A 22,555-nucleotide genomic window follows, 5' to 3' on the forward strand; every position below is an offset into this window, starting at 1 on the left:
TGGAGGGGTGGATTGGGCTGGTGCCTTTCTCTATGATTCATGAGTGGCTCTGGGAGCATTCATGCAGTCTAGCTGGGTGTGGGTCTCCACATGCGATGGTGCTGAGTGATAACCTGGAGGGCTTGCTGTTGGTCACTAGCAAGGCATTGTGAGAGACAGCCCAGGCTGGAGAGAGCTCAGGGGGCACAGTGGTCCCACGGTCCCAGGCTGCACCCCGGGGATCCCATCACAACCAGATTCTCTCTGCTTTTGCAACTGAAGACTTTATTCTGTATTTCCTGTCCTAAACTGTGCTGAGTAAAGCGATCCCTGTAATATAAGATGTGAGGATGTTAGGTAAATGCACGGTATTAATAACATGTTAAACTTAAGGTTAACTCCTTCTAACAGATTGTATATCCAATTCACTAATGTGCCTCTTGCAGGTGCAGCACAAGGAGTGGACAAAGGAGAAAGGAGGGCAAGGGAAGCTTTACGTCACCTTTTGCCACTCCTAATTTACACTGCAGGCTGCATCATAAATATAGCAGGTGTAGAAGTCACTCTGATTGATAACCGCTTGCTGTGGGCTGCCTATAAGCTGTGTCATGTCCCAAAATCTCCACTGCCCTGTGAGCGATGGACAAGCCCCACCTGCCCCTGACATGTGCTGGCCACTGTGGCCCTGCCTCCTGCATCAAGCACGCTGAGGGAGCAGCACTGGCCTCTTGTGGTGCCTTTTTAGCCCCTGCACATCTCTGGACTGGCCTATGGAGCAGAGTGGATGGGATGGATAGAGGTGAACAGGGATCTAGAAAAGCTCCACATATATTGACCCCGCCCCAAGAACTACCTTTTGTGATATAAAGGCTACAACCATTTCAGCAAATGCCAACAGCTGTGACTAGGGTGGGGTGCTTCTTCAGTTACAGAGGTGATTGAAACCTTGTAGCAGGCCGCTCCAGACACCGTTCTGTCTGGGTGTACCTAGTCTGGGTAGCTGAGAGAGAGCTGCTGGGGAGCACATAAGAGTGCAGGAGGTTCACAAGATGTTTGTAGGGTCTTGGTAATTTCAAGCTTGTAGCAGATCACAAGGCACTGGTAATATAGTGAAGACCCACACAAGGGCCTCCTCAGATGCCAGACATCTCATGCATCTGATTATTTAAGCCTATTGTAGAACATGGACCAGGGACGACCTTACTGGTGGGTGACACCTTGTGGATTACTAGTAATTTGTATGACCAGAGGCCCAGTCAGAGTTAGGGCCCCATTATTCTGGGTGTTGGACAAACAGAATTTGAGACAGTTCCTGCCCCAAAGAGTTTACAATGCAAGAGACGAGGGACACAAAGTTGACTGGACCACTACACTGATCCAAGGGTGCACATACCTTCCAGTGCAACTGTTCTACGGCTGGCCCTTTTAGGGCGCTGGGCTCTGTCTCCCCTAGCTGCTTCCCGGGTGATGACAGTAAGCACTCAGGTGGCAGCCCTCTGACTGACTTATGAAGTATGAGGGGAAGTTAGTTCAGGGAGACTTTGTAAAGGGAGAGCTCCCAGGCAGGGACATCTGGGCCCAGACTAAAGAGCTATTAGATGCAATCTTCAAGGAGGACTTTAGAGTACCTGACACCAGGGGCTGTGACCTGGCTGCAGGGAACTTGCTTTCGAGAAACTGCTCATTAGGTTAATAAACTGGCTCTAGGAGGGGCAGAGTATCTTGAAGAAGGTACCTGTTGAGTGGCGTCTTGACTGAAGAGGATGAGGATGTGTTGGGTGAGCCCCTACTCTGCTGAATATACTTGCTAACTACACAATTTGGCAATTTAGTTGTATTTATTTTTTGTTTACTAATAAGACCTCTGAATAAATCATTAACCAGTGACCTTCCTAGCCATTTTCATAAGGCACTTTACCATGGGCACCACCATAGCAGTGGATCTCGAGGAGTACAGGGTAGGGGCTACAAAGATAGTGTGTGGGATGCCCTCCCTCAATCAAAGGGTAGTTTGGAAGAGTCCTGCTCGTTGCCCAGATTCTCCAGAGACTGGGGATAATATGGAAATACACATGGGTGCCATTTTGAATTGCCTGTAAGACTCACATCAGAAACTAGAACTGAGTAATACTGACCCTAATACTAATAAAAAGAATCCTAGAAGATTAGTGTTGGAAGAGACCTCAGGAGGTCATCTAGTCCAGTGGTTCTCAAAGCTGCGGGAAGCAGCGCGGGCCAAGGGACATGTTGGCTGCCCTTCCCGCAGCCCACATTGGCCTGAAGCGGCGAACCGCGGCCAGTGGGAGCCACAATCGGCCAAACCTGTGGACACGGCAGGTAAACAAACCGGTCCAGCGCGCCAGGGGCTTTCCCTTAACAAGTGGCGGACTGGCTTTGAGAACCACTGGACTAGTCCAACCCCCTGCTCAAAGCAGGACCAACCCCAACTAAATCATTCCAGCGAGGGCTTTGTCAAGCTGGGCCTTAAAAACCTCTAAGGATGGAGATTCCACCACCTCCCTAGGTAACCCATTCCAGTGCTTCATCACTCTCCTAGTGAAATAGTGTTTCCTAATATCCAGCCTAGACCGCCCCCACTGCAACTTGAGACCATGCTCCTTGTTCGGTCATCTGCCACCCCGAGAACAGCCGAGCTCCATCCTCTTTGGAACCCCCCTTCAGGTAGTTGAAGGCTGCTATCAAATCCCCCCCCAACATTCTTCTCTTCTGCAGACTAATTACTAAGCCCAATTACCTCAGCCTCTCCTCATAAGTCATGTGCTCCAGCCTCCTAATCATTTTCATTGCCCTCTTCTGTACTCTCTCCAATTTGTCCACTTCCTTTCTATAGTATGGGGGGGCCCAAAACTGGACGCAATACTCCAGATGTGGCCTCACCAGCGCTGAATAGAGGGGAATAATCACTTCCCTTGATCTGCTGGCAATGCTCCTGCTAATGCAGCCCAATATGCCATTAGCCTTCTTGACAACAAAGGCACGCTGCTGACCCATATCCATTTTCTCATCCACTGTAATCCCCAGGTCCATTTCTGCAGAACTGCCGCTTAGCCAGTTGGTCCCGAGCCTGTAGCACTGCATGGGATTCTTCTGTCCTAAGTGCAGGACTCTGCACTTGTCCTTCTTGAACCTCATCAGATTTCTTTTAGCCCAATCCTCCAGTTTGTCTGGGTCACTCTGGACCCCATCCCTACCCTCCAGCGTATCTACCTCTCCCCCCAGCTTAGTGTCATCCGCGAACTTGCCGAGGGTGCAATCCATCCCATCATCTAGATCGTTAATGAAGATGTTGAACAAAACTGGCCCCAGGACAGACCCCTGGGGCACTCCGCTTGATACTGGCTGCCAACTAGACATGGAGCCGTTGATCACTACCTGTTGAGCCCGATGATCTAGCCAGCTTTCTATCCACCTTATAGTCCATTTATCCAGTCCATACTTTTTTAACTTGCTGGCAAGAATGCTGTGGGAGACCGTATCAAAAGCTTTGCTAAGGTCAAGATATATTATGTCCACTGCTTTCCCCTTATCCATAGAGCCAGTTATCTCATCATAGAAGGCAATCAGGTTGGTCAGGCATGACTTGCTGTTGGTGAATCCATGTTGACTGTTCCTGATCACCTTCCTTTCCAAGTGCTTCAAAATGGATTCCTTGAGGACCTGCAAATCATGGATACAGTTTGCAATCGTGTTATTTTTAAGCTTTATAAATAGGGTGACCATATTTCCCAAAGGGAAAATGGGAGACTGCACAGGGCTGGCCTGAGCTCGCTCTCCTCCCTACCCCAGCATGGCACTGGCCCGAGCTGCTCACCTGAGTCCCCTTTCTGCTCTCCCGCCCCCACCATGAGGCTGGGGTTGCTGGAACCCCGCCCACCCCCGTATGAGCCTTGCCACGCTTGCATCTCTGCTCATCCCCCTGCACGTTCCTCCACACCGCACACTGCTTTTTTTACAAAAGTGGGCATTTGTCTCATTTGCTTTTGCCGGCAGCGAACAGTACAACTTGCTGAGAGAATTGTACAACAAATAGACTCCCTCTCAGCTCTGCTGAGCTACTGGACAACTCACTTGTCAGTCACTGGAGTAAGCCCAGCTCAACGGCCTCTGGGCTGACAGACTGGAACAAACAATGCTGCCAACTTCAGAGGTAAATCTTCATTTTAAATCTCTTTGCTTCAATAGATACGAGGCTGAGAGCCTTACGTTTGGTATCTATGTCTACGCTAGCCCTTTTGTTGATCAGGGGTGTGGGAAAAACACCCCCTGACCAACATCAGTTTCACTGTCAGGAGTGCCGGTGTGGACAGTGCTACGTAGGCGGGAGATGCTCTCCTTTCGCCATAGCTACCGCCGCGCATTGGAGGTGGTTTATTAGAGCAGTTACATGGGAGGCCTTACAATGGCTGTGCCAGGGCTGCTGTAAGGGCCATAGTGCAGACATAGCGAAAGAGGTCTTAAGCTTTTTCTCTCACCATCAAAATGGTTGTTTTTTGTAATGTGATAATGCCTAGAAACGACATTCATGGATCAGGCCCCCATTGTGCTAGGTGCGGTACAAACAGAGCAAAAAAATGGTCCCTCCACCAAAGAGCTTACAACCTAAGCACAAGACAAGAGGCAACTGGTGTGGAGAGACAGACAGAGGAGCACAATGAGACAGTATTGGTCAGCGTGACAGGCCGGGGTGAGAACTCACCAGATTCCCAAGCTTTGTCATGTTTTTGTAGGCATTACAGCAAAGGAGAGTTTGGAGGACAATGAGGTGCCTTTGCAGATATTTGTGGGGAGCACCTCCCACAAGGAAGCACAAATGTGTTTGTCCCCCATTTGTAAAACCGACAAACCCTGATTGTTGGGATTGAACCTGGGACCTCTGTAGGTAAATGCATGAGCCTCAACTGCATGAGCTAAAAGCCACATAGCCCTTAGCTTAGGCTGTAGAGCAGACTCATTAATTTCTCTTTAAGTGGTCTCAGTGCCACTAGATGGGACAGACTACAGAGCACCACACCCAGGAGGTGTGTGGGTTATATTTGAAAAATTTAACAAGTAGGTGGTGAAGGCTGGTATTTTTAGCTGATTAGAGGCAGTAGTTGACATTGCAATATTGTATGAGAGATGATGGGCAGGGTGAAGGGCCCTGAATGTGAAGACAAGGAGCTTATACTTTATGTGATGAAGGGGGAGCCTGCGGAGGAAGGCAAAGAGCGGAATGAAATGGTCAAAGTGATTAGCTAGGAAAATGGTTTTTGCATCAGCATTTTGAATGGATATGAACTGGGCAATATTGCATTTGTCAAGGGCAGAGAAGAGGATGTTGTGGTAGTCAAGCTGTGAGATGATGAAGGCCTGGATGAGAGTTTTAGCAGTGTGGATGGATAGCAAAGGCTGGAGGAGTTTTAGGAGTGTGGTTGGGTTGGAAAGGCAGTATCTTAGAAATGTAATACAGAAAGAATTGGCATGATTTAGATCTACAGAGGGGGCCAGATCAAAAATGATACCACATTATGGGTAGGGCCGCACCAAATTCACGGCCATGGAAAAACGCGTCACGGATCGTGAAATCTGGTCTTTTGTGTGCTTTTACCCTAGAATATACAGATTTCATGGGAGTGATCAGCATTTCTCAAATTGGGGGTCCTGACCCAAAAGGGATTTTCAGGGGAGTCACAAGGTTATTTTAGGGGGGTCACAGTATTGCCACCCTTACTTCTGTGCTGCCTTCAGAGCTGGGCGGCTGGCCAACAGCCACCGCTCTCCAGGCACCTAGCTCTGAAGGCAGCACCCTGCCAGCCACAGTGCAGAAGTAAGGGAGGCAATACCATACCATGCCATTCTTACTTCTGCACTGCTGCTTGTGGCAGTGCTGCCTTCAGAGCTGGGCAGCCGGAGAGCAGCGGCTGCTGGCCAGGAGCCCAGCTCTGAAGACAGAGTTGCCACCAGCAACAGTGCAGAAGTAAGGGTAGCAGTACTGGAACCCCCTCTATAATAACCTTGCAACCTCCCCCAACTCCTTTTTGCATCAGGACCCCTACAATTACAACACCATGAAATTTCAGATTTAAATATCTGAAATCATGAAATTTATGATTTTTAAAATCCTATGACCATGAAATTGACCAAAATGGATTGTCCAAAATGGATTGACCAAAATAGACCAAAGGGTGATCATGTCCCCAGTGATTGAGGGAAGGGGGAACCCTAAGGTTCATCTAAGCTTAGGTCAACAAATGCAGCTCTGATTTTATACATATATATATTAATAAAGGATACATATTGAAGAATCATAGCTGTTGTCATTGGTTCTAGCTGCACTCCAACAGCTGAGTCTGATCAAGGTACTCAGTAGAGAATAGACAGCATCGTCAGCTAGTTTGAGAAAGAGCTGAACTGTAATATGAACATAGCAGCAACGGTGCTCGCACTACAGATGAAGTGAAAGGATAGAATCCTGCTGAGAAGAGTCTAAAATCTCACAAACAGGCACCTGCACCTTTGGAATGTCTTAATCCAAGTGAATCACCTGGACAAAAGGCTCTCCAAAGCCTGCTGATGACCAGATCTGTGGGTGTGGTATGTTGGATGATGTGTGTTTAGATCCATCATTTGCTATAGTTTTGATTAAAGATTGTACAGAAAAAAAGGAGGGGGGAATATGTGACGGTTTGTGTGCTGTTTATTTAAAACTGTGTCCGGAAGGGGTTTGGGAGGTTCTAGGCAGAAAGCAGACCTGCCGTAAAGCAGAGGGACAGACAGTAGCTTTAGGGACAATACTATGTTCCATGTTCTAATAAAGATGAATAGTCCTAGGTTCCTTAATCCCCAAGGACCTCAGTCAAACCTCCAGCTGCACTGTAGTGTTGCCAACTCTCACAATTTTACGGCGAGTCTCGCCATATTTGGTCTTTTTCTCAAACCCCACCTGCTGGAGGACTGGGGCGGGAGGGAGATTTTGGGTAAGTGTCTAGCCCTCCTGGTGACAGAGAAAAAAGTTTGAAAAATGTAATGGCACAAGAGAGAGCGAACCGGACAGTATGTTCAAAGTCTCATGGTGTCCGAACACTTGGAGTTGGCACCACTAATGCCCCCATAGGTGGTGCGAGTGACCCCCAAAGCTGGGGCCCCGGTTCCCGGCCATCGGCCCCATGCGCCCACAGGACCGGGCCCCGCTGCCCCCCTATAGCCGGGACCCCGGTTCCCGCCCATCGGCTCCATGGTGCCCACAGGACCGGGCCCCGCTGCCCCCCTATAGCCGGGACCCCGGTTCCCGCCCATCGGCCCCACACCGCCCACGGGACCGGGCCCCGCTGCCCCCCTATAGCCGGGACCCCGGTTCCCGCCCATCGGCCCCACGCCGCCCACAGGACCGGGCCCCGCTGCCCCCCTATAGCCGGGACCCCGGTTCCCGCCCATCGGCCCCACACCGCCCACGGGACCGGGCCCCGCTGCCCCCCTATAGCTGGGACCCCGGTTCCCGCCCATCGGCCCCACGCCGCCCACGGGACCGGGCCCCGCTGCCCCCAGGGCCGGGACCACCTGCCCTCCCGGCCAGCGAGACCTGGGCTGGGCCCCGGCGCCCCTCAGCGGAGGCGTCGAGCCTCGGTCCCCGCCCCGCCGCCGCCGCAGGCGAGCGCGCCCCGCCGGGCCTACAAGCCCCAGGATGCCGCGCGGCGGGGGCCCCGCTGCCGGCCGGCCGCGCGCCTGCGTCCGGGTCGGCGGGGAGGAAGCCCCGCCCCCGGCGGCGGGAGCGGCCGCTCCGGTTGGCCGGCCGGGCTGCCGCTCAGAACGGGGTCGGGGGTCAGAGTGCGCGGAGGTGAGTCGCTGGCTTGGGGACTCGTGGTGCCGAGTGTGGGGGGAAGGGCTGGCGCGGCCCCCGCTGTAAACACCCCGACGGCCCCCGGGGGAGGGGGGGCCGCGGGGGGCGGGGCCCGGCCGGGGGGGGGGCGGCGGCCGGCTGGGCCCCAAAGGCCGGCGGGCCTGGCCAGGGGGAGGGGGCTGCCCTGGCGCGGGAGGGGCTGGGGGCCCAGGGGCCGGGGCCGGGGCCGGGACCCCCACGGCTGCGGGTGGGGGCTGCGCCGGCAACGGGCTCCGAGCCAGGCCAGGGCGGCGCAGGCTGCGGTGGGCAGGGGCTCAGAGCCGGGCCAGGGGGCTGGGCCTGGGCAGCTGCCGGTGGGGGGGGGGGGGGGGTTTGAGCTGGTTACGTGCTAAAGGGAGCCGGGTGCCTGGGGGGCAGGAGGGATGGGAAGCGTTGGGGGGCTTCAGCGGGGGCAGGGTGTCAGGAGAGGGGGTGCTGGCCTGGCTGGGGGGGGATCTCGGGCTGAGAGGAAAGGTGGGCAGCAGAGTGGAGTCTGGACCTTCACCCCAGAGGCAAGGGAGTGGTTCGCCGGGTCTCTGCCCTGTGGCTCCGGCAAGCCGCGAGAAGTTAGCCTGCAGAACTGGACATTGTAGCTGGGTGTGAAGCACTTCGTCCCCCGGTGTGGCCCCACTTCTAGGAAGGAAGGAAGGAAGGAAAGCCACTCTGAAGCTGGTTAAGGAAGAGGGGCCCAGCATTGTGGCCCGGTGGCTCTCACCTTGTTGCCATTCTGTGTTAAACTGGGTCTCCGCTCCTTGGGCGGTTGCGTGTTCTTCAGCAGAACTATTCAGTGTGTGGCTCTTGGGGTCGCTCCTCAAAATCCTGGTCTGATTTTGATAAACTGCTGTCAAGTCTTTGGGCAGCAGAAGTTGATTGTCCACTGAACTGAGTATTGTGGGAGATGGATTTAAAAGGGGCAAGAAATCTTAATAGGGATGTTGGACATTCCTTTTGGTGTCTGAATAAGGGAGTCAATAGTTTGACTTTCATATGTGAGATTACACTGATTGCACATCTTCTGAGTGTGAAAGAGGTTGAAACTCAGAAGTGAACTTGAGAGAGTTGAGAAATACAATGTGCGTTTACTTGTTGCGTGACTGGCCACAGGAATTTCTCCTCCCTCCCTTTTCTTGCTACTGTAGTGTTACAGGTGTTTCTCCTAAACAGCATGAACAGACATTGTGCCTTTTTTCTGATACTCTGTTGTAAGCCTTATGCCTGGTAGCTTTACATGGCAATGGGGCATTATTAGGAAATAAATCTGATGCAGACTTGGGTTTCTTTTTATTTCTTGGACTTCTGGTTTTAGAAGTAGGGTTTTTTGATGGCTTCAGTTTAGTCAGATCTCTGGTATTCTTTAGGCCACAGCGCAAAGGGCTGGTCTGATTGGTTAGATTGTACCATATCTCAGCTCAGAAGAGATAAGGAAGACTTTAATCAAATGCTTAGGGTTGTGGTATTTCTAAAAGGAATTGGTCCTGTCAGACACTGTAAGCTGCTATTTTGAATGGTAAGTTAAGGTACTTAATAGTTTTGGTGCTCTGTGCAATACTGTGGAGTTTCATAGCACTTTGTCATGTAAACATGGCATATAAGATTTCACACCAAGAATGGTTTCTTCCTAAATAAGCTATATGTTAGAAATCCAAATGGTTACTCTTCAGGGTGGAGGTGGGTGGTGGAAGTAATTTCAGATGTACTTTTGTACCTTAAATTGTTGAGTTTGGGATGGGTTCTCTGTAACTGAAATTTTGCAGGCTGTTAATTTATACTGTAGGTGAAATGCTTCTATTGTTCTCGAGAGACCCTTTTCATGGCAGTTGCTTCTCTGAAGCATAGGTTGCTCTAGGTACAATAGCGTGTGTGCACGCGTTCATAAAAAAGCTTCATAAGTGCATGTAGCCAGATTTGATTCTCACCAAAATTCAAAAGACTAAAACTGACTGCATTAAAAAGAAAATGCTAATTAATTTGGACACTAAACACAGAAGTCCCTGAATAAGTGTACGCAGATTGAGATGACCTTTACTTTCATAGGGCATGGCTACCCGGGAAACTTCACAGCGCTGTCACGGGAGCACTCCCGCAGCAGCGCTTTGAAGTGCGAGTGTGGTTGCGCGCGAGCGCTGGGAGAGAGCTCTCCCAGCGCTCCTGGTAATCCACCTCCACGAGGGGATTAGCTGCGAGAGCTGGGAGCCTGTTCACACTAGCGCTTTAAAGCACTCTGACTTGCTGCGCTCAGGGGGGTGATTTTTCACACCCCTGAGCCAGTAAGTTAGAGCGCTATAAAATGTAAATGTAGCCAAGCCCATAGTTTTGAATGAAAGGTATTTAGCTGGGACTTGATTCCTGGAGGAGGACTGCTATAGCTGCTACGATACCTATCTTGTTTTGGCTGTGTTACTTTTAGTAGGTATTGAATTTTTCCTTTATTTAATCTAGGAAATAAAGTTCTGAAAGACATTTGGCATGTAAAGTTTTTGCACTTGCACTTCCTCTGTTTTGATCTAGTAATAACCTTTGTATGAATTTCACTGAACCTGTACAGCAGATGGGAATGGCGATCCATGAGCTAAATCTGAATGGAAATGGACACCCTAAACTATATTCATAAGAGGCCATTGATGACTATTAAACAAATATACATATTTCCAAGCCTGCTCTTGGGTGAGAAGGACACACAGTTGCTGCAGGTGGTGGTCCTGGAGAAGCGCAATAAGAAATGCTTTCTCTGTGTTGGTTCTGAACCATTTCCCCAGCAGAGTGCTGGGGCTGCTGTGATACTTGGGGGAGTGGGGTGCAGATTTGTAGATGAGAGGTAAAACTGAAGTCTCTAAATATTCTCTGACAAATTTTCTTTAAACCTAAGAATAGAGTGGTGGTTGATGCTGGCCAAATTCCAACTGGGTAATTGCATTGTGTCTCTGAATCTCTCTTGCATTTTCAGTTGGATAATGATTCTTCACTTCCTGTCCTAAATTTCTTGGCAATATAACTATGTACTGTTAGCTTTGCTGTTTCTACCCTAACTAACTCTCTGTGCAGTACCTCTATCCCTTGCCTGTTTTCTAGGATTATTGTGAATTGATGTGGTTTCTGGTTTACGTGCCTCCTTGAAATATCTTCCAGCCCCTTTGACCTTCAGATTCTGTAGAATACAAACTTTCTTTAAAAATGTCCAGACCTTATGATTGTAAAGAGAATCAACCAAATGTGAACTAAATAGAAAAACAGTGCAGAATTGTCAACACCAAACTGTAGACAGCGTTAAACAGTTGGGGTGTGAACCATCCTGTTTGTCTCAGTTGAGTGTTAACTCTTGAGCCTGACAGTGACAGAACCGGATTTTCAAATAATTTAGGTACACAACTGTGTACCTGATTTGCATCACAGCAATTGCGTGTGCAAATCAGGTAATCACATCTGCCAGGTACCACATAACCAAAGGGCAAAAAGACATAGTTCTAAAAGTGCCTGGTATTTTTACTTTCACTAAATTAAGATATGTGTAACAGCAATTCTGCTAACTCCATTGCTGTTAGGTGGGAGCTCAGTTGTGGACTGAGAGTTGCATGTGGCTTTAATTTATAAACTCAGCCCATGGACCACAATTAAAAATATAACTTGGCCCTTTCCACAGAACACACTGAGGTCATCTGATAAGGTACTATACCAAGTACCAAATATATTCTTCCACTGTAGCTTTACAGTCTGACTACTTATACACTTCAGGTTGTTTTCCTCCCTCTACTTTCTCACTAAGGGGCAGTCCTGTTGTCCTTCCATGTGCAGAACTCCTGCAGATTTCAGCATGAGATCCATTTGTGTAGCCACTGCCGCTCTTGGGGAAAATTTAAAAATACACAATAAAATCTGTTTTAAGAGACCACTCAAGGAGCTGACAAAAGTTGGCTGCCTAGCAGAGTTGGCCTAATCAAGTTGGAGCAGAATTGTATCCTGTATCTTTGGGAAATACTTAGGGGACAGCCCTGAGATAAGTGGTCTGATGAGAGCTGCATCTTGATTAGGTTTCACCGCAATGTCAAGTTAGTTGTGATACCTGTTTCATTCCCAGCACAACGATTATCCATGCATTAGCCACAAGAAGTCCTCTTCTTTGTAATTTTGCTCCTCCTCCTCAGTCCCTGTGATCTCACAAGACATTGTCTGTGATGTCACTATGGAAACCATCCTGATGGTCTATGCAGTGGTTTGGCATGGCATATCTCTGAAGGAATGTGGGAGGAGCAGGCTGGTTAGATAGGAGAAAACTTCCCTACTCATGGAATTCCCTCCCTGTTTTAGTCAGTCCTCTCCTTCACTTCCCTCATTAACTCACTTCTCTCAAAATGCCTACACATAGTGAGTCAACACTGTTATTTTCTTTAAATTGAACTCTCAAGATATGCACATGCCTGAAATGAGTACCACATGATCTCACTGAACTAACCCTTGTGTCCCATCTAATTGTAGATTGTAAGGTTATTGGAACGGGGGTGGGGGAGGAGGAGGGCTGAGCACAGTCTTGAGGATCTGTAAAAATAGATAGTTCAATACTCAGCTGTATTGGTGACAAGTAACGAATAGGAACACTACACCAACATTTCAGGGCAGTGCTTTTGGAAAGTTACATTGGAAGTTTCCTGGAATGTGGGTTTGCTACAAACATACCCAACCAAAAACCAATGGAATTAAACGAGGAAAATAAATTGAACCAATGGTAAAAGGATACTATCAGATGAATTGATTAAACCAGTTTACCTGGTATTTTTTAACACCACTTTAAATCCTTACAACTTTTAGAATACTATTTTAAATTGTTTTTATTTATTTACTTTTTTTTTTTAATAAGTTTGAGCAGTGCCGTTAGACTCACTAGTTTTTGTTTATAGTCTTTCATTTTCTGGCTCTCATGCCATGCCAAAGTGCTGTGATATTTGGGCTGCAAACACTTGCAAGAAAAGACTTGGTATTTAAAAAAACTTAAAGTTCTCTTAAAAAAAAAAAGTCATGGACACGTAAGCCTCAATCTGGTAGAAACATCGGTACCAAATCTAAACATGGGCCCCTGTTTGGTCTGAAAGTGTCTCTTTAAATGCTGATGAAAGTGGGACCATTCTTGGCTCTAAGTCTGGGCTGCTGTTGCTGCCTTAACCCAAGGGTTTGCTCACTGTTAGATTGTGGCTTCCCCTTCTCCCAAGTTGAGGCGACATTATCACTCCAGACTGTCAGCCTGAACAGTGAATGTGTCTGCTCTTGGGTGGAAAGCAGGCTGTTGAAATTATCTGACTGTCTCATTTTGCCCTTGTATGATTTTGATTTGTTTTAATTAGTAAAATTTAAATATTAGTATTATGCACAAAGAACCCGTAAAGCTAAGATTCATAGACTAATTTGTCTCTCTGTGCACAAATTAGTTACAGGCATGAATGCCATTCATCCTACAAACCGCAAGGCGTTCATACATATGCAGTGCATTTATTTGTGTGATCAGGTCTCATACTTCTACTACCAGTGGAGAAAGTTGCTTAAAGTGGCCTGATCACTTCGTGACTGGCACTGTTTGTTAGTTTCTCATTCCTCTAGCGCAGGGGTTCCCATAATGTGGTATGTGTACCCCTGGGGGTACAGGAGACCTCTCTGGGGGATACATGGGGAAAAATTGTGTAATGGTGGATATTATTTATTAATTGTATTTATTGCAGTTTCATAATAGGCTATTCGGATGAAGCTTTGAAACTCTGTGGGAATTTGTTTTATAAAAGACGGGTGTTAATTTACTTCAAGATGTACCAACGAGAACACAGACACACTGACGTACAGAGCCCTCACCTCCAATCACCATGCAGCGCGGGCTCAGTTGTCCATTAACTGTCCAGTCTGAGTTCAGAACTTAGGGTTTTTTTCCAGTTGTATACGTCCTGCTATAACTATATCTGTACTTAACAGTGAAATACCTGCAGATGGCTAAAGACAGGTGTGTTAAAAAGAACACACACACTATCCATGATGAGAAGGCTGGTGTACGCGGGCAGCTGGTAGATCTGGAAGGGGGTATGCAGTAAGAAAAAGTGGGAACCTCTGCTCAGGGGTTCTCACAACAAATTTTTTGGTCACCTCAGAGTGTGGCCACCAACTCTTCTTGCTGGTGGCTGCTCTGGCAGTTTTTCCTAAAAGACTTCAGGAAAAACAAACAAATATGCACATACATCCAAATCATTGTAATTTATTTACATAGGATTTTTTTTTGCAGACTCAATAATTAAAAAAAAAAAGTACAGATGTCTCTCTTCTTTACTGGACCTAAACAGACTAGAAACACAAATAAGGTGCTCTGCACATTCTTGTCTTTTTTTGTTGTTTCTTTTTCTTTTTTGGTTGCTTTTTTTAGACTTGCTAGCAAGTAAGTCTGCTGCTGTGAAAAGTGATACTTGTATGTTAATATCACTTTTCACAACCTCCCTGCTAGCTACAGTATTAAGTCTGCTGTGAAAAGTGATAATAACAAACATACAAATATCACTTTTCACAGCAGACTTACTCAGCCTGGGGACAAATTAAGCCCTGGATAGGGAGATGGTAGGGAGGCAGGCAATGGGGGTCAGAGGTCATGGGGGAAATTTGATAGGGGGCCAGGGGAGGCAGTGGGGGCCAGCAGTGATGGGGGGGCAACCCCGGGACCCCACTGCCCAAGCATGACCCCACTGCCCCTGGGAAAGTGGGGAACTCACTGGCTGCCTGCTCCAGCATTTGTGTCTCTGCGGGGGTGTGTGTGGGGGGGTAGGGCCCACTCCCAGCTGGCAGCCCCAGGGTGGGGGCCCCTGCTTCCCCCACCCCCAATCTCCACCCAGGAGGCTGTGGCCACGAGAAAAGCCCCTGGTGGCCACATGCAAGAATGCTGCTCTAGTGGATGCTTGTGGTTCCCAGTAAGCAGTTCCCTCAGATTCATTCATCTTGAGTCCTGAAGTGAGAGAGGTGCCAGTGCAAATTCTTTTCTGTACATTTAGTGGGGCCTCTGGCAGCTAAGCCCGTACAGCTGGTGCTTGCCTGTCTTTTGGCTTTCCTTACTTTCTGGAGCTCAGTTGTGATGCTTTGCCATCATTTGCATGGCACACTGATGGGGAAGGAACCTGACCGGCCTGGGTTTGCCCCACGCCATTCTGGAGACAGAATAGCGGCAGGTCGTACTAACTTCCAGCATTTTGTAAGCAATAGTTACTGGTTACAGCAAATGAAGTCACATGTGACATGCAGTAATATACAGCCTATAAAACTAATGTTATCTCCCAGCGGTAGCCCCCCGCAGGTGGATATTTCCCATGTTATTGGGAGTTACGAACATAAATGCTGTAACATTTTCCTATGTCTGTGTACAATCTGTCAAAATACTTCTTGAAGTCCAGGCATAGTTTATGGTCCCATTACAGTTAATATATATATATATATATATATATATATATATATATCTGTATAAGGAATTGTAGCTGGATAATAAGCATTAAACTGGTTGGATCGAGTGCCAGATGTGGCAGTCGACACTGTCTGAGATTATAATCTATCCCTGTGTGCATAAAGTACATTTATCACACTTCATTTGGGTTTGGAAATTGAATCATTCAACACGTGAATTGATCTGGGTAGTGTAGGGTTTGTATTTTCTTTTTAAAGCTGTGTTCTGACTCAGTATCTGCATTGCTGTGTGTTGGAATAAATATTGGATAATTAGTAGTGTCTTGAATCTTCTGTAGTAGCCATAAATGCTTTACACAGATTTTAATAAGTAGCATCTGCTCACCAGCTCCCTAATGCTCTGAGACACTCTGAACTCGCCGAGGAAGATGTTACAGTCTCTTCCCAAAATACCTGGAAGTCTAGAGTAGTGACTGACTAAATACTATAGTTAAGACTTCACTTGCCAAAAAAGCAGAGAGCAAAAGTTTGCTATTGGATTGTTCCTAGTCATGTGCTAGCTGTCAAGGGGATTAGCAAAATGTCCCCTCGCATGCTTCTGTTCAGTGCTTAGCTTTATCTACACATAATATACATTAGAGAAATACTGATCTTACCCAGTATTACCTAGCCATATATATTATGTTGTTGGATGTATTTGATTTAGGGGGCTACTTTCTGACTCCCTCCCCCACTTCAGTTGTATTTTTCCCTTTCAGAGTAGGTTAAATCATAGAAGCATAGAAATGTAGGACAGGAAGGGCCCTCAAAGTCAGTAAATCCAGCCCCCTGGGCTGAGGCAGGACCAAGTAAACTTGGTTCATCCCTGACAGGGGTTTGTCAAACCTGTTAAAAACCTCCAGTGATGGAGATGCCACAGCATCCCCAGGAAACTGTTCCAGAGTGTAACTACCCTGAGAGTTAGAAAGTTTTTCCTAATGTCTGACCTAAATCTCCCTTGCTGCAGGTGAAGCCATCATTTCTTGTCCTATCTGCAGTGGATATGGAGAACAATTGGTCACTGTCCTCTTTAGAACAGCCCTTAACATATTTGAAGACTGTGATCAGGTCCCCCCTCAGTTTTCTTTTCTAAAGACCAGTCTTTACCACAACAAATTATTAGCTGCTTTATTCCAAGATTTTTTATCTGCTCTGGTAGACCTTTAGATCCACAGTTGACAGCTTTGAAGATCTGAAGCATAAATATCTGTTATCCAGGATAGGTTAGATGTGAATGGAAGTGATTTCTATTTGGCTGTAATGAATTTATTAATAGCAATAAAAGTATGAGATGGAAAAGTGATAGGTCTTCCTGAACACCTTTAGGATAAATAAAATGTTAGGCTTGCAGGGCAGCTTTTTATTATGGTTTTGTAACTGAGGTTTTTAGTTTTCCAGGCGACTCTTGCTTGCAGTGGTGCTTTAATAAAATATACAGCCCCCAAAATGCTAAAGCCAGGACGTACAACCAGTATATGCCACGAAAGTCAGACTGCAGAAAGTGACTCCGTATTAAACCTCTTCAGTCTCTGATTTCCACCTTTTGTGTGCATGTGTGGTTTTTTTTAAACACAAAATCCTTCTGGGGAAGGTTACAAAATGTGGATTTACCTAATGCACATGACCTGCTCAGCTGCAGTCATCTCCTAATCGGGTCTTTCTGCATTTCTTACCTGAGTATCTCTCAGGTAAATACAGCTTTAGCTGTTCTTCAAGGCATATTACCTCATTAAGTGTGTATTTTGGCAAGTGCATTATTTACCTGATAGACTAACCGATACAAAGGAGCAGTTGCTGTCTGTGCAAATAACCACGGTGGTGTTCATGAATGATTGTCCTCTGGTTTCTTTGAGGTGGTCTTTATTTTGTTGTGTAAAGCTGGCTACTTTTCATATACACCAAGGGATGCTTCCTGCCCTCCGTGCAGGTGCTGGAGGCATTGTGCACACACCCAGGGGAGTCTGCGCTTAGTTCTGCTGCACTAAGAAACTAAACAAAAGCAAGACGTATCCCTGCTTATATGGAAGGAAGTCTGTCTGTACTGCTCACAGCCACCAGCGTCTAGACACCTGCTGTCCTGTGTCTTCTATCCATTCTAGCTTGTGAGCTCCTTGGAAGCATGGACTGCGCCTCCCTACATGTGCTATGGACACTGGTAACTGTATGCTGAGAACAGCGGTGGTGCAGGCAATGACACCAATAGCTGCCCCACCACTGTCTTGGCCCTGTCTGGAAGGATCAGCTGCCTGCAGGGCTGAGCTGAGTTCAGGCTCCAGGCTTGCTCCGTCGCTGGCCTGGGGCTAGTTGTGGTGGGTTTTTGAGCAATTGAGATCCACCTCCTAGGAACTGAATGTCAAATAAACCCCTGAAAGGCCCGGTAACAAATACTGACCTGAGCTGGCTTTGAACTGGCATCCTAGACTTGAAAGACTCTGTTACTTGTCCCTGACCCATGCATTCCTGGAGAACCCCCCACTTTCTTTTTTTTTTTTTTTTTTTTTTTAGAAGAAACTATTTGAAACTTCTTCCTCCCACTTCCCCCATCAAAAAACCCAGATGCCAGAGCGTCACATTTTGGATGTGTGATCTGTAAAACTGCCACAAAGTTTTTAAGTCACAAGAGTATTAATAAAATAGTGGGTGGGATTTTTATAGGGGAGAGGGAGGAATGAATTAAACTTAATCAGTTTGGATTTTGTTGGAAGGAAAATTCACCCCTTGAATGTGAACATTTTAGATCAGTTCCCCCTCATCCCATCTGCCCTCCCCCACCCTGAAAACCCCCCCCCCCCGGTGAGCAAGAGATTGTGTGTGGCACCTGTGCCTTGTTGAGAGCGACCAGGCGGAATGGCCTATGGAAGCAAGTTATCAAGAGGCTGATGCAGGGGGTGAGAGATGGGAGAAAAGCTGAGTAACATGTGGGGAGTAGAAGGGTCTGGCTTGGTTCTAGCTGTGGGGCTTGGGGCCGAGCGGATGGCATCTGCACGTGTCTCATTGTGCCTAACTCCTGTTATGTGCAACTTCTGTTACCAGTGTACATGTATCAAGAAACTAAGGGTCCTTCCACATACGTCAGTGAGCTTTGCATCAGACCCCTAAGTCCTGAAGCAATCTTGATAGTGTTCTGTAGCATGCAGATGCCTGATCTGGCCCCTGGAGCAGTGATTGTAGTGTGTCTGCCTCTTAATGTAGAGCTATTCACAAAGGTTAATTTCTAGGTTGCTAGTGGTTCTAGACGCTCTCTAGTGTATTTTCAATAGGTCATGGTACTACCTGGGTTTCTTAGTGGAACCTTTCATCAAAAGACCGTGAGAGAGTCTGTTCCAAAATGGCTGGGTTGAAGAGACGGCAATAGAAGTGAGATGTGTGCGAGTTAGTAACACAAGCCCCTCTCTCTCTCTCTCTCTAAGTTTCAGATGCCTCTGGATGCTCCATGGTAGCACTCTTCCATATTGGAGCAGCAAAGATTCCTGCAAGCTTACTTCCAAGGGTGAGACAAGCTCTGTGCTTCTACCGCCTACGTTGCTTTCTCCAGGGGTGCGGCTCCACTGTAAACAGGAAACTGGCGTCCCACGGCTTTGGCGCGTCCATGGCAGCAATGTCATCCTTCCCTCCACAGAGATATCACTACTTTTTAGTGTTGGATTTTGAGGCCACTTGTGACAAACCACAGATTCATCCTCAGGTAAATATCCAGCCCCATTTATTCTTCCCTTGCAAACTGCTGGCTCCACCCTGTGAAGTGGGATGCAGTGTCTGTCCCTTCACACCCCCACCAACAGCTCTGAGGTTTACCCCATACCCTCACAGTGCTATGCACACTTCCTCAGCAGCTGTTATTGGCCCAAGTGGTTTCTGATGAGCATCATGAGGCATTTCTGCCCCTTAAAATGGATGTCTGCACTACTGCCAACCTATCAGCCCAGAGGGAATGAAACCAGAGACCTTGGCCTCCATCACGACAATGCTGAAAAGACATTTGTTTGAAAAACTTTACCTGTCTTAGGCCTTAAATGCTTCTCAGCTCTCTGGCTTGGGGATGGATTGAGCTGGTATTAGCTGGGAACACTTATTATTGGCACACTCCAGACGGTTTCATCCGTTTCTGCAGGAAAAACATGTTTCTAGCCTATAAAGTTGTTCTGGGTGTGAATGTATGCAGGACTGCTTGTTGGAGTCTGCAGGTCTTTAGTCATGATAGCTCTGAAAGTTGTGAACTTTCCCAGGCTTATCTTATCTGGGTGTTTAACTCTGAAGTCTAACAATAATCACATAATTTAAATAGAAACCTCCAGCTACTCTGGGATTTTGGGTGCATCTTGAGCGTGCCACTTTCAGCTTCTCACCCCTGAAACTAAGACCAGATGTAGACCTCTCCACATGCCTTCTGCAAATGGTTGTTTCCTTGACAGTGGAATGCAAAGTGAATTAATAACGATATTTTCAATAGGCCTGTCAAGTGATTACAAAAATTAATCACGGGATTAATCGCACTGTTAAAGAATAATATACCATTTACTTAAATATTTTTGGATGTTTTCTACGTTTTCAAATATATTGATTTCAATTACTACACAGTACAGTGCTCACTTTATATTATTATTTATTACAAATATTTGCACAGCAAAAAACAAAAGAAATAGTATTTTTCAGTTCACCTAATACAAGTACTGTAGTGCAATCTCTTTATCATGAAAGTTGAACGTACAAATGTAGAATTATGTATTAAAAAAGTAACTGCACTCAAAAATAAAACAATGTAAAACTTCAGAACTTACAAGTCCACTCAGTCCTATTTCTTGTTCAGCCAATCGCTCAGAAAAACAAGTTTGTTTACATTTGCAGGAGATAATGCTACCCGCTTCTTGTTTACAATGTCACCTGAAAGGGACAACAGGTATTTGCATGTCACCGTTGTAGCCGGTGTTGCAAGATATTTACGTGCCAGATACAGTTAAAGATTCATATGTCCCCTTCATGCTTCAACCACCCTTCCAGTAGACATGCGTCCATGCTGATGGCGGGTTCTGCTTGACAAAGAGCCAAAACAGTTTGGACCAACGCATGTTCATTTTCATCATCTGAGTCAGATGCCACCAGCAGAAGGTTGATTTTCTTTTTTGGTGGTTCAGTTCTATAATTTCCGCAACAGAGTGTTGCTCTTTTAAGACATCTGAAAGCATGCTCAACACCTCGTCTCTCAGATTTTGAAATGCACGTCAGATTCTTAAACCTTGGGTCGAGTGTTGTAGCTATCTTTAGAAATTTCATGTTGGTACCTTCTTTGCAATTTGTCAAATCTGCAGCGTTCTTAAAACGAACATGTGCTGGGTCATCATCCGAGACTGCTATAACATGAAATATATGGAAGAATGTGGGTAAAACAGAACAGGAGACATACAATTCTCCCACAAGGAGTTCAGTCACAAGTATAATTAATGCATTTTTTTTTTAATGAGCGTTATCAGCATGGAAGCATGTCCTCTGGAAGGGCAGTTGAAGCATGAAGGGGCATATGAATGTTTAGCATATCTGGTACGTAAATACCTTGCAATGCCAGCTACAAAAGTGCCATGTGAACGCCTGTTCTGACTTTCAGGTGACATTGTAAATAAGAAGCAGGCAGCATTATCTCCTGTAAATTTAAACAAACTTGTTTGTCTTAGCGATTGGCTGAAGAGGAAGTAAGACTGAGTGGACTTGTAGGTTCTAAAGTTTGACATTGTTTTGTTTTTGAGTGCAGTTATGTAACAAAAAACCAAAAAATCTACATTGTAAGTTGCACTTTCACAATAAAGAGGTTGCACTTCCGTAGTTGTATGAAGTGATTTGAAAAAGACTGTTTCTTTGTTTATAATTTTTACTGTGCAAATATTTTTAATAAAAAATAATATAAAGTGAGCACTGTACACTTTGTATTCTGTGTTGTAACTGAAATCAATGTATTTGAAAATGTAGAAAAACGTCCAAAAATATTTAATAAATTTAAATTGGTAATCTATTGTTTAACAGTGCGATTAATCACAATTAATTTTTTTAATCGCAATTAATATTTTTGAGTTAATTGCATGAGTTAACTGCAATTAATCAACAGCCCTAATTTTCAATCATTAACATAAGAACGGCCATACTGGGTCAGACTTATGGTCCATCTAGCCCAGTATCCTGCTTTCTGATAATGGAGGGTGCCAGATGCTTCAGAGGGTATGAACAGAACAGCAGTCATGGAGTGATCCATCCCCTGTTGCCCATTTCCAGCTTCTGGCAGTCAGATGTGAGGGACATCCAGAGCATGAGCTTGTACCCTGACCATCTTGGCTAATAGCCATTGATGGACCTATCTTCTATAAACTTTTCTAGTTCTTTTTTGAATCCTGTTATAGTTTTGGCCTTCACAAAATCCCCTGGCAATGTGTTCCACAGGTTGACTGTGCATTGTTTGAAAAAGTACTTCCTTTTCTTCGTTTTAAACCTGCTGTCTATTAATTTAATTCAGTTACCCCTAGTTCTTGTGTTATGTGAAGGGGTAAATAACACTTCCTTATTCACTTTCTCCCCACCAGTCATGATTTTATCGACTTCTATCATTTTCCCCCTTAGTCGTCTCTTTTCCAAGCTGAAAAGTCCTAGTCTTTTTCATGTCTCCTCGTATGGAAGCTGTTCCATACCCCTAATCATTTTGTTGCCCTTCCCAGTACCTTTTCATTTCTAATATATCTTTTTGATATGGGTTTACCAGAACTGTACGCGGAATTCAAGGTGCGGGCATATCATGGATTTATATAATGGCCTTATGATATTTTCTGTCTTATTATCTACCCGTTTCCTAATGGTTCCTAACATTCTGTTAGCTTTTTTGACTGATTGAATGGATGTTTTCAGAGAACGGTCTTTTTTGAGTGGTAACGGATAATTTAGACCCCATCATTTTGTATGTATAGTTGGGATTATGTTTTCCAATGTGCATTACTTTACATTTATCAACATTTGAATTTCGTCTGCCATTTTGTTGCCCAATCACCCAGTTTTGTGAGATCCCTTTATAACTCCTCGCAGTCTGCTTTGGACTTATATATCCTGAGTAATTTTATATCGGCTGCAAATTTTGGCACCTCACTGTTTACCCCTTTTCAAGATCATTTATGAATATGTTGAACAGCACTGGTCCCAGTACAGGTCCCTGGGGGACACCACTATTCACCTTTCCACTCGTGAAAACTGACCATTTATTCCTGCCCTTGTTTCCTGTCTTTT

The 22,555-nt window shown here is 46.1% G+C and overlaps 1 protein-coding gene across 3 annotated transcripts in view; it reads left to right on the forward strand.

Moving 5' to 3' along the window:
* Positions 1–7,728: 7,728 nt before the first annotated feature.
* Positions 7,729–22,555, forward strand: part of ERI3 (ERI1 exoribonuclease family member 3) — a 238,142-nt gene continuing 223,315 nt past the window's right edge. The window contains exons 1-2 of one of the 3 annotated variants that reach the window (XM_077824965.1): positions 7,729–7,813; positions 18,712–18,986. In XM_077824965.1, the coding sequence (XP_077681091.1) occupies positions 18,735–18,986 (252 nt within the window). In that variant the 5' untranslated portion in view covers positions 7,729–7,813; positions 18,712–18,734. Of the gene's footprint in view, positions 7,814–17,431; positions 17,457–18,711; positions 18,987–22,555 lie in introns of those variants that run through there. The other 2 variants (XM_077824966.1, XM_077824964.1) reach the window with 2 other exon arrangements.

Source organism: Eretmochelys imbricata, chromosome 8 (genome assembly GCF_965152235.1).
Source record: "Eretmochelys imbricata isolate rEreImb1 chromosome 8, rEreImb1.hap1, whole genome shotgun sequence".
NCBI lineage: Eukaryota > Metazoa > Chordata > Testudines > Cheloniidae > Eretmochelys > Eretmochelys imbricata.